At 28.8% G+C, this 19,100-nt stretch overlaps 1 protein-coding gene across 1 annotated transcript in view; it reads left to right on the plus strand.

Moving 5' to 3' along the window:
- The window catches only part of LOC136071938 (inactive phospholipase C-like protein 2), a 105,831-nt gene extending 95,512 nt beyond the window's left edge, over positions 1 to 10,319 (plus strand). The window contains exons 20-29 of the mRNA XM_065797807.1: positions 242 to 336; positions 483 to 521; positions 3,041 to 3,091; positions 3,203 to 3,274; positions 3,432 to 3,551; positions 4,851 to 4,922; positions 5,002 to 5,091; positions 5,174 to 5,230; positions 9,172 to 9,267; positions 9,647 to 10,319. Of these exons, the coding sequence (XP_065653879.1) occupies positions 242 to 336; positions 483 to 521; positions 3,041 to 3,091; positions 3,203 to 3,274; positions 3,432 to 3,551; positions 4,851 to 4,922; positions 5,002 to 5,091; positions 5,174 to 5,230; positions 9,172 to 9,267; positions 9,647 to 9,703 (749 nt within the window). The 3' untranslated portion in view covers positions 9,704 to 10,319. The remainder of the gene's footprint in view (positions 1 to 241; positions 337 to 482; positions 522 to 3,040; positions 3,092 to 3,202; positions 3,275 to 3,431; positions 3,552 to 4,850; positions 4,923 to 5,001; positions 5,092 to 5,173; positions 5,231 to 9,171; positions 9,268 to 9,646) is intronic.
- Positions 10,320 to 19,100: the final 8,781 nt, after the last annotated feature.

A 19,100-nucleotide genomic window follows, 5' to 3' on the forward strand; every position in this document is an offset into this window, starting at 1 on the left:
TATTCAAACTAAATTAATAATGAATAAAAAAAGATATTAATGTTACTGTACATTGATAAAAATTAATGTTTAATAAATAATGGAAAAAATTAAATTTTTTATTTTTGCTTAAATATGAGAAATTTTCTTTAGTTTACAGATCTAATTCCAGTATATCAATTATATCGGTTACATTGGATTTATACAGCTATAGTAAAAATTTGCTGTAATAACTATATTAACTACAATAATTTTTTCCTAGGTTATAGAACAGTGTACTTATTATCTAGTGTTGGAGAAAAAATTGATCAAGCATCATTGTTTGTTCATGTGTCAATTTCTAGACAGTTTGAGACAGTATGTATTTTTTCATATTTGTTTATATTTTTATACGATCTTTTGTTATTTTTTAATTCAACGTAATACCATATCTATTCATAATGATCATTTCTACAAAGTGAACCAAAATTTGTGTGAAAAACAGTTTTATTTTATTTTATCAGAATTCTAAAAAAGGATTTGGTATGAAGAAAAAAAAAGATGTAAGTTTTTTTAAATACTTTTATATATTGTAGTTTTTCAATATTTCACAGCAGCTTTTTACTCATAATATGACCTAAAGGCCAAAGTGCTGCTGGTTAGCATTTGCTTTATAAGCAAGCAGTATGAAGATATAACTCCACTGCATCCCGTTGTAGTACCACAATAATCTTTTTTTCTGTGCAAAAGTTGTGTTCATTTATGGACATTTTTAGCAACTATAGAGCGTCAGATTGTATAAAAATATTGAGTCTTGACTGTAGTGGATTTGAGAAGCATATATATTTAAAAGTTTGATCAAATTTTTAGCTAAAGTAAGTCTGATTTTGAAGAAAAAAGGGTCAAGTATGTTTTTATACTATGTGATTGAAGTTGTCTAAAAATATCATTTTGCGTTGTGTGTTAGAAATGTTTAACGCTCTGTCGGATGCAATATTGAAACACGTGAAGTCAGGCGCAATGTGCGTATTAGACACAGAGTTAAAAGTTGCTGTTTTTAACAACCCATATTAATACTAACTATACAAAAGTAATTATCGACCTTTATAAAGATGTTTATAAAAATAATTTCAAATCTTTTATGAAAAAAGTCTGTCAAATAATCAAATATTGAGTATCACAATATAAGTAACAAAACAAAAAACAATCTAGTTTCAAAATAACCATACACACTATTAATATTAAACATCAAGGCTTTTCAAAATATTCCATTTGTAAGTCACATTAATATTACTTAAAGTAGATCACATTAATGTTACTTAAATAATCCAAATTAGATATTTTATGTTAATTTAAATTGATGCATTCTCATAAAGAAAATCATGGTTGACAAACTAATACCTGATGGCTCATGCAAATAGATAAGTGGCATTTTTCGACATTCCTAATGAGATAACCTTCTTACACCCATTTCTAAAGTACACATGACACACCTACGCCTTTTGAAAGTTGAAGGAGATTGTGATTTTTATTGATCAACTTTTGGACGGAATCTTTGGATCCTGATATATAGGTTATAAGTATTCCAACGGTATTCATGTTTTATCTCTGTAGGTGTTCAAGTACCAGTTCATGGGACAACTCTTTTAGAAATAATCTTCGTTTTTTTTTAAAGATTGTTACTAATGTAAATTACTTGTAAAATGATGCCAGCAACATTAAGTATTGCATAGAAAATCACCATAAGCCACTTTCTAGTGTTTCAGCTCATGTTATAAGAAGTGTATAATTGATCTGCTTGATCAACTCCACACTTAGTTAGATTGTAAAAAGTGATTATTACCAGTTTCATTTGCTCTCCAGATTGAAGGTCAATGGCATCATCATTGTGCAAACTTGAAACTAGAATGACGTTCTTCCTTTCGCGTGTGATAGAGGAGACCAAAACTTTATCATTATTAAAACCAAATATGCTTGTGTTTGCTTTTCTACCTTTGACATTTATAAATGCAATCAGTAGCTGTTTTTTGTTTTTTCTGACAACCTAGGAAAAGAACCTAAGAAGCTTTTCTATGTGCTGACATAAGAAAACTCCTTAGTTTTTAATTTATCAATAAGATCAAAGCTAGTAAACCAATTATCCAGTGTTTTATTCTGACCAGAAACAAATAAAGGTTCAGTCATTCTTATCACCACATCACTAGGTTTGTTGCTATAACAGAAAGGGCCTGGGTTGTTGCCCAGCATAAATTTCTAATTTAACAGTGTAAAACATCAACTAGACTGTATAGTTTGATACTGTATTTGTTTGGTTTTAAGGGTATGTATTGCTGAAACTGACATCTAACTTGAAATCCCATAAGCATTTCATCAATAGTAAGATTTTCTCCTAGACTAAAACTTTTCTGACAATCATTGACAAATGATTTAAAAATTATTTGAGCTGGAGCAAGGCAGTTATTTTCTTTTCTTTGATTTTGAGTTATTAGATCATCAAAATGAAGACAACAAATAAGTGTCTTAAACCGTTCATAACAAGACCAAAGATCTTTCAAACTTATTGAATTTGCTCTATATACTCTTGCTAAATGCAATAGTCCGATGAATGCTTTTACCTCAATTTTGTCAGTGGATTTAAATACCTCTCTGTTGTACAAACATATCTTCTACGGAGTCAGTATAAAGATTTGTACTGTGACAATTATTTCAACTATATTGTCAGTAAAAAAATTATTCCAACATTCATATAAAGTTTTGAATTTTTTTGCATTTCCACTGGCTCTTTGATGACTGCATATGTTGTGTGACTTTTGACGTCGACTTTCTTTTAGTGGTTTGTTTAGCCTCTGTTTTTTAATCTTTGCCCATAAAAGAGTTTTCTTCTTCTTTGTCATCTTCTTTTATTTTCAGATTACTCAGTTTCTGAATTAAGAATGGATTGCTTTTTATCATCAGAGTCTTGGTTTTATAGCATATCTTTTTTCTCTTTATTAATTTTTTAATGTTAAAAATGCCTAAACTCTCTTTTTTTTAATTTTACTCAGGAGAAAGAAATTTTATTTTTAAATTTTATTTTTTTTAGTCTACAACTTTAAAACATATCGGCATGAAGTTTATTGATGATACATTTAAGGTGAAAACATTTCTTTTTAAAAAATATACATTCAGGGTGGGTTTTGTATATTTCTTTTCAAAAAAAACTTTAACTTTAAATAATATAGTAAAAAAAACTATTTTATTTTAGCAATCTTTGCAACCATTGCGTGAAGCTGCAGTTCTTCGCGATAATTTTCAAACTAGTCTTGCTTTATTTCAGGTTTTTTTATAAACTTAAATAAGTTATTTTGTTGTATAAGTATTATTTTATTAAATAAATTATATATCTGTTAAATATGAGATGATTTTTTACAATATCTTGCTTTGTTTTAATCTCATATTACTTTTATAAAAAATAGTTGTAAATATTTTTCAAGGAGAGTTGTGGGTGTGCTCGCACAAGCGTTAAACAATGTGTAAGAATACTTGCTCAGCGTATTGGTACTACCAATGAAAAAAATTTGCCAAAAGGTTTAACTGTAAAAATTACAGGAGAGGTAAACTGATTTTTTATTTAAATATCTTTGCTAAATTGTTTTTAAAAAAATTTTCAATTATTAAGGTGTGGAAGTTATTTTGAATATGAAAATATATTGATTTTAATTTGAATTAAATATATTGAATAAAGTAGTAATTTCGAATGTTATGAAAAAAAAAACGTCAATAATCTCATTTAAAAAGTGTTTGTTAGTTGCATCTGTAGAAGTTGAACTGCAGATTTACAAAGATCAGTTTTATCTGCTTGAGTTTAGCCTGTCACACAGTCACTGAATTATAAATAGTTTTTTAATGATTTACACAGTCAATGAATTATAAACAGGTTTTAAATGATTTGCACAGACAATGAATTTTTTTCTTTTTGCCATAAGCTTATGATTTTAGTTAGGTTTTAATAATTTTTTTTATCTCATTATTTTTTGTTTGTTTGTTGTTTTTTTTACTTAAATTGTTTATTAAAAAACAACCATATAAAGTATTTACTTTAATATTATTTTTTATACTTAAATAATTTTTAAATGCCTACTTTTTAATGTTCATCTTAAATCAAAAAAAAGTCAATAATTATATTCTTTGAAAACAAAGAAGTATTAGTGCATCTAAAATGAATATTAGGGTGATTCATAATTTATAATTTTTGAAATCAAGTTTCTACTTTATTCTTGTTTATGCCTAAAAAAGTTAACACATGCGAAGTCCCAAAATGACTCCAGCCTAAAATCTCTATTTTTTACTGGTCTCTGATGTCCAAGAGTTCTAAAATGTTGAGTGACTTATGATATGAAATAAGAAAAAAACTTATGAGATTTAATGTCTTAAAACTTATTGTTCTTTAGCCCGGAGTCCTGTAGTCCTTGCTATCATTATGCATAAGGACTTTCGGTTCAAAATTTGATTGTTCTTCTAACCTTAAAATCTTAACTTTTTTCCCAAAAGATTTTAAGGTTATTTATTATCTCATAGGTTTTCTTCTTTACATTTTTGGAGCTTCTGAATAACAAAAACCAGAGAGAAATAATCATTCTGTGATTTCCGAGCATCCCTGCTTTTATTTAAGCTAATTTATTAACAATGTATTTTTAGTTGTAATTTTAATGTATTGTAATTTGTAATGTATAATTTGAAAACTGATAAAGTACTATACTTCATCTATTAGAAAAGTTTACAAATATACTTAACACTGTATATTTAATTGTTATAGCTTAAAAAATTCTAGATTCACAAGCACACTTTATTTTCAGTCAGATCTCACTATTATGAAGAATAATTCTAAAATTTTTTATTTAATTTGAGTTTAGAAATTACCTGTGCTAACTGTTGAAGGAGAAATTCCTCATGTGTTGCAAAAAATGATTGAATCATTTGAAGAAGTAAGCTTTCTATGTAACTAAATTTTTTTATAGACTTTAAATTATTTTCTGTTTAAAAAATTATTATTCTTTAATATAGTTTCTATGTGAATGCTCCAATATGAGTCTTCATGCTGCTGATCTATATGAAAGATTGACCCATGCAAGAAGGTCAGCATTGGAGTGGCATGTATGTTATTTAATAATTAATATGTCAGTGATTTTTTTTTTTTAATGATTAGTTTATTAAATTTTATTTTCTGTAACTTTAGGATGATCTTACAAAAAAGTCGAATAAGGATAGTGCCAAAGGCAAAAGCAATTTAAAGGTAATTCTATTAAAACTTCTTTTTATTTTCTGTGTACATGCTTACATAAGGTGTTTTACTCTCAACAATTTTTTTAAATAATTGTGTTATTTGCATAATGTCATAAATAAAGGGCAAAAAAGACAGCAATTTTTTTAGTTTAAAATTATTTTCAGAGCTTGCTGTCTTGAAAACAAGGCATTTTTAATAATTTTTTTGACTTTAAGTTTAAATAATTAAAAAATTTTATATTGTGTGTTTTTTTTAGTTTTTATTTATTAGCTATTATCAGTAGAGCATTATTTTTAATTCTTAGGAAAGTTGCTGTTTAGAGGTAGCCATATAAAAAAGTTTTAAATTTTGACGTATTTAAGCCTAAAAAGTTCAATGCTTAGATAGGAGTTGTTGCATTGTATATTATGATTTGAGCAAAGTTGACCACAAAAAATTATTGCTTTGTTGTTTCCATTGCAAAATAAAGCTATGTGTAAGATAAAATTTCATAAGCTTACAAAAAAAAGTGTATAAAAAATTATTTATGTAAAAGGTATCAATAAGCAAAGTTAGAATTTTGAAGTCGTGTATTTTTTTTTTAGATTGATGATTATTTTCATTTTAATAAATAGCTTAGAAAAGCTTAGAAAAAATAACCAAAATTAGCTGTTTGCCGCACTGAATTCAATAATTTATCAAATTTCAATCCCTTACTATAAAATTCAAAAAGCAGCACACCTGGAAGAGATACTTTTAAACTTGTTTTTGGTATAATAAAGTTTGAAAAAAAGCTTTTTTTTCAATTTTTTTCAAATTATCTGATCAAATTGTTTCACAATGTGTACCAACTTAATCAGATTTTCTGTATCAATTAAAAAAGGAAGATTTTGAGTTGATGAGTTTTGCTGATGAAAAGATGAAGTAAAAACGGAATTTACTCCTTATCCTTGAAAGAAATGGAAATTTTCTTTAACAAATTCATTTTAAGTATCAGCAGTTAGAGGATCTATGACTGATCTGGCAGTCATTGTTGTTTATCAGTTTGCCGAAAATTTCTTAGTCCACTACCACCTGCAAAAGCAAAAGTTAACTTAATGGCAATGTCAGTATCAACTGACTAGTTGATACTGACATCGATCTGTTTTGTCAAGTGCATATTGATAAGACAATATGCACTTGACAAAACAGTTCCATCAATTAAATCTGGCAAATCAACAAAACCAAAAAAACAGTATTGCACTAGGATTTTAAGCTTTTTGATTTTGCTGCAACTCATAATGAAGATAGCAATTCTTATAGGCTGATCTTTTTTACATAAGTATACTTATTATAGTTGTATTTAAGGAAATTAATTGAACTTTTACTTACAGCCTAAAACATATTGGTATAAAATTCAATGTCATGTAGTCGTTAAACTAGCTCAAGAAGCATTTTGGAAAGCATTGTTAGTATATACTTTGTTACAATAGCCAGCAACAAAGTTACTAAAGCAGCAACCTTAATCAAAGTTAAGTTAAAAAATCCTTTCCTATTGCTATTATGATGCTATCATAATGAGCTACATATCAAATGTGCTTTTATCACATGACAAGGAGATAGCAAGAGACCAGATGAACCTCTTTTTAAACAATTCCATGCTGAATTTAAAAAAATTGGTATTGAATACTTTAGTTTTAATCCTTTTGAGCAGCCTACTGACATCAAATCAAAAATATAAATTTTTAAATGGGTTTACTAATGCCTCATTAAGAATAATTTCCATGAGAAGACTACCTTAGAGTTAATGAAATTAACTTTTATCTACCTTGGGGGACAACTACCAATTTTGAAGAGTATTAAAGTTTACAAACCAGGTACAATCCACTATTTAAGATTTATGCCCCATTCTGTATATATATTCTTAAAAATGCAAAGTTTATTGGGTTTTTTTATTCAATTCAATTTCACTGCTCAAAAATTTTGGTATTTGCTCTCCAGGCGATGACTTTAAATTTATTGCAATGAACTGATAAAAGATGTGGATTCAAATATTTCAATTGCAGTGTCATTCAGTGGATTCAAATATTACAATATTATCAATTAGCTAATGTTTTGGGGAAAAGTGCTTATTGTTTAATTAAAAAAAAATTTTTGTATTGCCATATTTTTGATACAGAAACCTCCAGACAACTAAATGTTTTTCTGATAATGGTTTGTATAAACACCAAGAAATAATATGAAGATAACTATTTAAGTTATTTTAACTTAAATTCAAAAAAGTGTAAAAAACGTCATTTTTTAGATGGCAATCTTTAAAGGAAACTTTAGGTTTTTAAAAAAATATAGACTTGTTTTAACATGTTATACATATTTGCTTTGTTATTCGAATAATATCCAGTTCACACATTTTTACCTTGTACAGTGGCAGACAAGTATTTATTCAAAGAAATTTTTGTAGGATGACTGGCAAATCACACAGTTCAAAGGTTTTAAAATTTATATAAAGAGTGTCTGGTTAGAAACTATTACCTATTCTCGATGATTCAGTATATTTCCGTTAAAAATTGGCTAATAAATTCTTACTCAGATTGTGTAAATCTTAGGAGAGAAATCTTAGTCAAGTTTAATGTATGGATTGAACAAACAGAAATTGACTTAGTTATTGAATGAATTAAACAAGCAGAATTTTAGTAAACCCTCTATTAAACTGCAGTTGCATAGAACTTGACAATAAAACTGAGTTTGTTAGAAATATCATCAACAAAAAAAAACATTATTTTATAACTATTTAGCTGTAAATGAGTTTTTTAAACAATTTGAAAAAATTTAAAAAGATAAATATTTTATTTTGAGAAAAACATAACATAACAAAAAAGCTGTTTCGTATTTTTTTAATCTTAATTAAAACTTAGACCATCTTTTAAGACGTTTAACATTCCCATCATTTTGGATAAGTACGTTTGGTAACTTGGTTATCAATAAAGATCCATTATCTTGAATTGTAAATTCCTCTTCTATCGTGCAAGTAAGTTATTCTAATGTTAATTACGACAACACAAGTTCTATTTTAATAAAATATAAATCTTCGCCTTGATGAACTTTTAATGTAACAAACGAGTCTTCTTTTTTGTGATTTCCCAAAAGGCTTACAATATTTTACATCAATATCAGCCTGTGAGGTCGTAAATGTATTAACAATGGCATTTATATGTTTTCGAACGTTAAATCACTTTTTAAAGTAAAAAATTTTATTTCTTTAGAATCTTTTTTTTTTTCTTCAGATTTAGAACATGATGGAATAACTTATGTCAATATGTTCACAGTTTACTAACTCACAGTTATTTAAATTATTCCTTTCTGCAGTTTCTTTAATAAAAACATTCATACCTGGAGAACTTTTTAAAGATGATAGCAACGTAGTTTTTCGATCAGTAGGATTCTTATCGGCTTCATTAAACCAGGATGGCTTTTTAGTAGGACCAGTCATACTAAAAAGCATTGTTATGATCGATCCACGCTTGTTAATGTATATAATCTTGTTTTACACCTCTCTTCATTTTTGTCTTCATATACAGAATCTTATAAGTATAGCAAAGTTTTCTGCCATATTTTTCTCTTTATAACATTTTAAAAAATATGAAGTGTAACTGTTGTTCAAGCTATTGAGTAAGAGTATTTATAAAACGCAAGTAAAACAACCTCACGGCGTTATTTTATTTAAACAACTTTAACATCGCGTGTCTTAAATCAACTTTAAATTTAGTAAGAATCGCAAAATTTTAAACTTGTACTATAATACTTCTGATAAAATGAATTCTGATAAATTAAAATAAAATTTTATCGTCAGTATATAAATAATTGTTTTTATTAAATCATTGAAAATTAAACGCCGTAGTATTAGAGAATTTCCTGCGTTTACACTATATTTACTACGTGTACTATTGATGTTTTAGTTAAATAAACTAACTTTTTTTTTAATATTTATATAGGTTATTGAGAGTTTTTCCTGGAACGTGAAAGTTCTTAGTGGTCAAGCTGATCTATTGAAAGCTGCTATAACACAATGCGAAGAGTGTAAAAAACAAGTGATTAATTTAAAATTTTTAATTTTTGAATTTATGCGGTTAAATTGTTTTATTATTATTAGGCCGAGTGAATAAAAAAAAGCAATTGCTTTTACCCAGTAAATAGTCAGATTTACGTTAATAAAAATTTCAGCAATTTTGCTCAAACTTTTGTTCACGTAAAGCTAAACAATTACTCGGCGTTTTTGGAGTAAATTGCTTAGTTTTACGCGAATAAAAATTTGAGCGAGTTCGCTAAAATGTTTATTTACGTAAACCTGAACAATTACTACGCTGAATTAAAACGCTGAGTGAAAGCAATTGCTTTTTTTTATGCTCTCGGCCTATTAATCTGATAATAAAGAATGTTCTAGATTTCTAGTAACCTTTTTTTTTTAAGATTATCGATGTAGCAAGCACTTGCGGTTTTTCTCCACCAAAAGAACACGAAAGCTGATGATCTTATTCAATATTATATTATTGATAGCACAGTGGTTTCTCTGTTGATCAATTAGAGGATTTCTAATTATAACCTACGTTTTGCCCGGCGGTTTCTGTACGTCATAAGCGTCAAAATACATCATAAAGACTCTCCTCGTTTTACAGGTTCTATAGGGCTTTGTAGTCGAGAATTAATTTAGAAGTAAGAAATTTGAAAATGAAATTCATTCAAAAGTGCTCTTTATGTTCAGTCTACGTTTAAACCTGCATTTTAATTCGGTAGATATGAAAATGATGCTACAGTGAATAATTTTTTTTTGAATTGCATTATCATTAGGAGGGCGAGTGTTGAATACTATTTTGGGGAAAAGGGATGGGTAGAATCAAATATAAACAGTTAGTTGATGTCAAATTTAAAAGTTTTCATATGAAATAAATTGTGTTTATTTTGTACGATATTTAAATATAATGAAATTTGTATAATGATCCATTGCACGTAATTTTCGTAAAATTGAAATTTTGATTTTGTTAATAGCAATCCGTGATAATCTTACGTGATATTATTTTTCTATGTACCTTGAAATGTATGTATGTATTTATGTAAATAAAATATTCATAAACTCTCGGAAAAATTTTATTGTTATAGTTTACTTTATAATGGTAAAATTAACAAAAACTGTGACGTGTTGTGCAACAAGTACACAATCAATTACAAATTACTTTATTATAATTACTACCTTATTCAGTAGTTAGTGAGAAAATTAATTGCAAGTTTTTGCGAATTGAAACTAAGAGAAATATAAACTGGGAATTTTTTGTGAATTAAAAGTAAATAATATATGTGTATGTATGTATATGTATATATATGTATAAAATTGTTTTGTTTTTTAATTAATCATTTAATCGCCTAAAATATTTTTATTTTTAAAATCTCTCACTATGATCTTTCCAGACTTACTTTTTATTGCCACCATTGTTAAAATATAAACATTAGGTAACCAATTTTTTTGCAGCCAACAATATTTGACTCCTTCCTTTCTACTAAGCATTTTTCAAATAAATACATTTAAGTAAATAAAAACATGGTTAAGCAATAATTTAATCAAAGTATTTGCGGTAATTAATGCAGTACGCTGTTTCCGATACCTCCTTGCTTTTTTAACTTATGCAAGTAATTTTGTACCTTCTTATCACACTTATAACCAAAAAAACAGAGATAAGCCGGTTTTGTATATAGTCGAAAAGTGTATTATCTAATAAAAGAAAACCGTTTGTTTTCGGTAAAGGATTTATAAATGCGTTTTCCATTTACAGATAACAATCTATCAATGACTTTTTTCGATTTCCTCTGTGAAACTTAGAAAAAAGTTTATAAATTGTTTTAGTTCAATAATTTTTGCAGTTGATTTAAGGGGTATACTCCCCCATAAATTAAAAAAAAAATCAAAAAAACAAACAAACTGATTTAGATAATCAAATACATGGGGGTTTCAGAAATCAAAATGGTTTTACCTAAAAATATCTATAAATACCAAAACTTTTTGTTTTTGAGAGTTAGGTACAAAAAAGAGAAAATTTGGTACCCCTAAAAAAATCACTTGTAAACCAAAACAACGTATTGATTTCACAAGTTAAAAGCATTTTTGACTTCTTGTTAGACTTGTTAACAATTTATTTTTGGTATATCAAGACTTAAGTTCGTTTTTGTTGATTAGTAGCTCATTTTTTGTCGCATTTTCTTGCCAGAAATTGTATACTTTTTAGTTTTCAAACATGGTTAAAGCTGATTGAATTAAATTAAGAACTAAGCGAGCAGGCAAAAGAAAGAAGATTTTTATTAAAAAAGTTTTACGTAGCAGTGTGAGTGTAAATAATGTAAATTTTCCATCTTTAAGTGTAAATATCGAGTTACCTGTAAATAGTCAAACTGACATCTTCGATACGCCAAGCTCTTCGCAAAGTTGAGGCAGTCATTAGCTCAACATCAAAAAAATATACCAATACTAAAAACAAAGTTCTGACAGGATATAAAATTATTGATTGTTCGATTTTGTCTGATGTTATTAGCGTTTTGAGCTGTCCAACTTGTTTCCAAACGACTTTAGCAATCATTGAAAACAAAAGCAAAAAGCAAGGACTTGCATGTGAACTTTCTATTATTTGTTTAAAGTGTAAATATCAAAATGATTTTTACACTTCTAAGTTGATTAATAAAAAAGGAAACTTTGATATAAACAATCGAACAGTATATACAATGAGGACTCTTGGATTAAGACATTCCGGAATTGAACGGTTTACAACCCTCATGAACATGCCAAAACCAATGACGCCAAAAAACTATGACAAACTTGTTTTGAAAATTACTAATATTACTGAGAAAGTTGCACAGGAAACAATGACTGATGCTGTATCTGATATAAGACTACAGTGTCGAGACATTAATGAGATTCTTGGTGTTGGTGTATCATGTGATGGCACATGGCGTAGGGGATTTTCATCATTGAATGGTGTATTTGCAGCACTCTTAATAGACAGTGGAAAAGTTTTAGATGTTGAGGTGATGAGCCGAATATGCAGAGGGTGCTCCTTAAATCAAAAACTTTCTAAAAAAGATCCTACTGCTTATTCTGAGTGGAGAAATTCCCACATTTGTAAAATGAATTTTGTTGGTTCTGCAGGTGGAATGGAGTGTAAAGGAGCCAGTCGTATTTTCCAGCGATCAATTAATAAACATAAGTTGCAGTACATTAATTTTTTAGGTGATGGAGATAGCAAAAGTTACAATAGTGTCAAGGATGTTTATCCTAATATTAAAGTAAATAAATTAGAATGTGTTGGACACTATCAGAAGCGTGTTGGAACCAGACTCCGGAAATTGAGAAAAAAAGTTAGGGGACTGGGCGGTCGTGGTCGATTGACAGATGCAACAATTGATCGACTGCAAAACTTCTTTGGTGTGGCAATTAGACAGAATACTGGGAATTTAGATGCCATGTAATCAGCAGTGCTTGCTACCCTTTTTCACGTTGCATCATCAAAAGAAAATAATTGGCACTATCCACATTGTCCAACAGGTGCAAGTGGTTGGTGTAAATTTAACAGAGACAAAGCAAATAGCACTAACACCTACAAGCCAGGACCTGGTCAACCTTTAGAGGTTGTATACAAGATCAGTCCTGTGTTTGAAGAGCTCACAAACGAAGATGAGCTTAAAAAATGTCTGCACGGTAAAACGCAAAATGCAAATGAGTCTTTCCATGGGAAAATTTGGGATCGCATACCAAAAACAAAATATGTCTCGCTGACTTTGCTGAAGTTTGGTGTTTATGATGCTGTTGCCAATTTTAACATTGGGATGAAGTCTTCAATCCTAATATATGAAAAACTGAACATGGTTCCAGGTTTTTATACACTAAACGGTTCTAACGACATAAATAAAACACACATTAAATGGTCGATCTATAAACTAAAACCCGATAACAAGTTGCATCGTCAAAAGTTAAGGGCTAAACAACTGAAGAAAAGTGACAAAACCTCTGAAAAAGAAAGTAAAATATAGTCCAATATATAATGTTACGTATATTTGTAGATCTTTATTCTTTTATTTTCAGTTTTTATGCATTTTCTCAGTTTGAGGTTTTTCAATATGCCGGCCAAAATTCCAAGAGAACCGCTTCAGCGTTTTATCTGAAATTTTCAACAAATTTTCCTTTTTATAAAAGCTGTGTTTTAAACGGAACAGAATTTTTAAATACTTATGAATAAAACAGTATGGCTAATTTAATTTTTCAAAAAATGTACTTTTTTCTATTGTCAACTTTAGAGCACAAGTCTTCAGGCCCAGAACCTTTTTTTAAAAAATCTGTTCTGTTTAAAACACTCATTAACCTATTCTAATTGTGTTTCCAAAGTTTCATTCAGCCTTTTTCTATTAGTTTTTGCTAAAACTTGGCCAGCGCAAATCTTATTTTTTGCTTATTTTTGGGGTTTTTTACAGTTACTACAGCAACCGTTGACCAATTTTTTTAATTTTTTTTTAATTTTCTACATTTATGCTATGGTTAATCATTTTATGTCAAAAGTTGTTATTAATTGTCAATATTTAAAAATGGGGAAGTATACCCCTTAATAAACATAAAAGTATTTTGATAAAAATCACGAAAATAATAAAAATACTGAAGTGGGCAAAACTAAATGAAAATGGATCATCAATGACTGTAAACGTAGACTAAGTTTTAAATTTATGTTTTCAAGAGATGATTGTTAGTCCGAAAAAAAGTTGTTAAACGGATCATATAGCAGTGTGTATTATCGACTATGAAACACGGTGTGAGTTTTTGTCAAAATACCACAGGTGACTTGTAAAAATAAAATGTGTAATGACGTAGTTAATTCAAAAGTAGTTAATTCAAACATTTTAAATTCCAAAGAACTGATGTTGGAGGAAAAAAACTAGATGAATAAGTTTTTGGAGCACTTATGAACAGTCACAGAAAAAGGATGAGACTTAATTGAATGATGAGTAACACGAGAATGAGTTTTAGTAGATGGCACAAGAGACACTAGCTCTTTAAAGCAGTGCCCATTATAGTGTTTGTAGAAAAGAGAAAGAGAAGCATTATTACGACGATGTGATAATAGTTGGAGATTAGCTGCAATAGCAGGTCCAACTAAGTTTACAATCCATTTTTGCACCTTGTCTAAAAGAGAAAGGACATCATTGAAAGATCCGTCCCAGAACTTTTTTTTTTTAACATAATTTAGGTGCCCCAAGAAGTCTCTACGGTCTTGCCACAGAGCTCCGCGGATGAGCATTTAATTGGAAATTCACGCCTCCTTCCTAACCGATGTCGAAAAACTTGCCCAGAGGTGGTGTTTGAACCACGGATCCTTTGTTTCTGAGGCAAGTGCACTATTACTACGCCACGGCTGCTCCCTAATAATATAGCAACAGGCTGCTTCCATATAGATATGGCAACAGTATTCCATACAAGGACGGATTTGAGATTTATAAAGATAAAGAGTATAATCTGAGTAAGAGAGTGGCGAGCACGATAAAGAGATGCCACCTTAGCAAATGCTAATTTTGCAACGGATTTGATATATGATTTCCAAGAGAAATTAGATGTAAGAGTTAATCCTAGAAGATGAAGGGTAGATGACTCGTCGAGTACATCACCATTAATAAATATAAGAAGATCTAAATTATTGCGGTAACGGTTGGCTGAAAAAAATTGGGTTTTATCTAAACTAAAGCTCACCAGCCACTGTAAGCCATATGCTGTAGTAGAAAGGAGATTCTTTTCAAGTTCAAATGTCCCCTCCTCACAACCAGAAAGTGTTGGTTTCTTATTATAACAAGAATAAATGGTAGTTGGCGAACAATGCCACCTTAGATGTGAGAATATCTGGAAGATTGTTAATATAAATTAATAGAAGTGTAGGGCCAAGGATAGAACTTTGAGGAAACCCTGAAGTTGCAGAATATGAAGAAGAATGCTGTCCATCGAGGGCAACTTTTATACTACGACTGGAAGGGAAGGACTTAATAATCTTAAATATGTTACCTGATACAGCGTAAGAAGAAAGCTTATGAAGAAGACCACCATGCCAAACTTTATCAAAAGCTTTAGAAATGTCAAGAGGGATAGCCTTAACCTTTCTACCTCTATCTAATGCACGATAAAACCTATCGGTTATTACTGTTAGCAAATTGGTTGTAGAACGAGAATGTCGAAATCCATATTGATGATCAGAAAGTAAGTTATTAGATTTAAGATGAGAGATTAAGTGTTTGTTAATTAAAGATTCAAAAACCTTGCATATAATAGGAAGAAGACTAATAAGACGGTAGTCGGACGAGTCAGATTTCTCTCCAGAATTTTTGAAAATAGGGATAACAGATGCCGCTTTCCAGCATGCCGGAAAACAAAACTCCGATAAGCACTTGTTAAATAGTTTTGCAAGTATAGACGACAGCTCCGGAGAACACTTCTGCAAGATTACAACAGGTACACAAGGGCCACAAACTGTAGAAGAGTCTAAGCAGGAAATCACTTTAGATACAGAAGCTGGAGTGATACGAATGTCAACCTATTTGTCGGCAATATCAGGTAGAACGTGACTAGTGGAATCAAGAGATGATATTGATGATGAATTCGTTTTAAAAAGGAAATATAACATTAATTACAACAATTCTCCGGATTTTATTTGTAGATTTTATCCCCTTTGAACACAAGCATATAGATATTGTTTAAAATTGTATTTCTTGTTATAAAAATAACATACTAGATTATATCTTCTTGATTGGCAAGAAAAAGTTATTTAAAAAATTTAGTAGTTTTTGCAAATTATTTTATGTGTACTTTTGTACACAGTACATATCAATCCTCCTATAAAGTTCCTTTAGACTTTAAAATGTTAATAGAAATCCTTAGAAAATAGCTAAAAACATTAAACAAAACAATTGTTAATTTTTTAGCCTTTAATGTAAAACATTTAATAGTATTTATGTACACTATCAAACCAATACAAAAATAGTGAAAAATGTTTGTCAGTTTTTACCAAGAAATTTGTTTGTGTGAAATAATTTGAAACAGCATTTGTCCATAAAAAATTTCTCAAATCAAAAAATTATTGTTAGATCAAAGTTTTACATCAACCGCAAATTTGACATCAATATATTATAGAAAATCCCGGTTAATACATCGTAGATTCAAAATGCGTTTTAAGCTGGCTGTTGCAATGATTGCTCAAAAAATCAAGAATAAGAAGTTAAGAACGTTATAAAAAGCTCATATATGGCATTTTACGCTATTGTATCATTTTTATTAATTTGAAGCTATTTTAGGCTTTACAATTCAGTTGTGCGAGCGCACAATAAATTGGTTCAAAGCTATCGTCAAGTTTTTTCTGTGGCTTAAAAATCAACTATTTGCCACAGTTGTTACTGTCAAGTTTCGAACAGTAGTTGCTTTTTTTTTTAAATATCGTAAATAGTTTTGTCATGGAGGATCATGATTTCCCAGTCCGAGGAAAAGAAAGTGAGTTCAAGCATAACAAAATCAAACAAATCGTTTAACAGGACTAACATACACCAACCACAAAAAAATAAAAAAATAAAGTTCCACCTAAGTACCCTGAGTTTATTTCCAGATAAATGAAGACTCGGAATAAAAGGCTTGGACTCGGAAAGCTTGGACTTAATGCTTACTCGTAGCAATTTTAGTCATTACTTTAATTTTATGTGTTATATTGATTTCTGACGTGTTAAAGCATTGTTTTAAAGTTGTGGTTCTACCATAAGAGTTTCAATTTATTGTCCTTTCTAAAAATTTTGATATTTTTTAAAAAGGCAACTTTTTGAAATTTAAAATATTAATTTTTAACTAACAAAAAGTTATATAAATTATCAAAGTGTACTAAGATGTTAATCTTGCAGTCATATTTTAGAAATACATTACAAAAGTCCTATATATTTATCAGAAAAAGATATGAGTTTTTTTATTTTTCTCAAAAATAGGTATTGAGCAACTCCGCCCTTTTAAAAAATAACGATTCATATAGTAAGTAGTGATCTATTAAAACTATGTTTAAAATTGATGTATTAGTATACCTTAACTAATAAAAAAAACACTTGAAAACTTCTTAAAGATTTTTTTTTGATTGTTGGGAATTGGCACGTTATGAAAAAAGCTCCTATTCAGAAATTTGAGATCCCTATTTATCTCCCTTGCTAAAAATGTTGCGGGCGTCAATCATTCCATAAAAAGCCTCATCAAAAAAAAATAATAATAAAAAAAAATAAGAATTACAAAAATTATTAGACGAAAACGGTTGTCGGATAAAATTTTCATTTCGTAGATTATACTTGCTTTTTTTTTCTTTTAAGTTTTAAAATAAAAGTAAAATTAATACTCACTTAAAAGAAAAAAAAAAAAGCAAGTTTATTTAGGTTATATACATACACATGTATGTATATAACATAAATTAAATCTTAGCTTTGTGTATGTCATTTTCAATAATTTATGGATTTACCTAAAAAATACTTACGTGATTCTAAACTTTTGCAAGAGACTGTATGTTAGCTTAATATTTACCGTTATACTTACCGTATAATTTGTGCCACGCCTAGGCGTGGCACAAATTATACGGTTTTTAAAGTTTATGAGAATATGCATTCTGTTTTTATTGACGATGAAGAGATTCTAATATACTTACTCCCAAGCAATATTTGCATTGTTAACATGGTAGTTAATAAATGAATAATATGTTTGAATTAAACAATGTTTATTTAACCACTTCTTAGTTAGCATAATATTCCTATACTTCTAGCAATTTTGATGTTTAAAATATCAACATAATTTTTCAATTACTACTTGGCTTTATAGCTAAGATCAAGTGTAGTATCTAATATATTTTAGGTTCTAACTGTTTTTCGGTTGGTTACAGAGCTATTAGGAAGAAGCTACAGTATGAGACCGGTTCCGTGACAGGGGAATTCTATGCTCAAGTGAGTTATTTCGAGAAAATGAATAAATAAATTCAAACAAAAACCAAGTAATCATTGGGTTGCCATATGTTTTAAAATTTTAAATTTTGAATAATAATTTTATTTTTGTTATTTTTTTGTTTTAAATTTCAACTTAAAGTCATGTGTCATACTTTCTATATAAATGGTAGCTATACTACATTTTGATAAAAGCGTAAAACTGTCCCCGTAAGTAACGATAACTAATTTGATTTAAGATATATAAATAATTAGCTAAAACAATCTTTTGAACAATTTTACGCAGAATAACAGACTATGCAAGAGGAACATCTTTACATTTTACGACAAAATTATCAAAAGAAATATTTTTAACAAGGTCAAATGTAGTTTTTTTTCTTCTTTTGAGCCTGCTTTTTCCTTGACATCAACTTGAAAAAATTGTTAAAGTACATTAATTACTGCTCGGCGTACTAAAGTTATAACTACCATCCGGCAAATGATTGAAGATGATATTTATATCTAATGGGTAAATCCCATATTTCTTTCAAAACCACTAAGCTATTAAGTTGCTGATTACCTTTTGGTTTGACAAATATAATGATTTTAAGTAAATAAAGAACAAAGGAGATATATTTTATGTAATTGTCTGTGCTTTTTTTAAACAAGAGGTTTTCAATTGATCAAGTATTTTACTCCAATATTTTTCAAGAGATCCATAAAATACTACATCAAGAGATTGCAATAAATGGGTAGAGTTACCAGATACTGTTTTCTTCTTAACAAGATACTATTTTATTTTGTAAATTTAAGTACTTTTTCACTGCAAAGATGGCTTCGATTATAACTAATAGGAATGTTCCTACAATTTGACAAAAAAACAACCAATAACAAACCATTCAAAAAAGTGAATAGGATCAAACCG

Source organism: Hydra vulgaris, chromosome 05, assembly GCF_038396675.1.
Source record: "Hydra vulgaris chromosome 05, alternate assembly HydraT2T_AEP".
NCBI lineage: Eukaryota > Metazoa > Cnidaria > Hydrozoa > Anthoathecata > Hydridae > Hydra > Hydra vulgaris.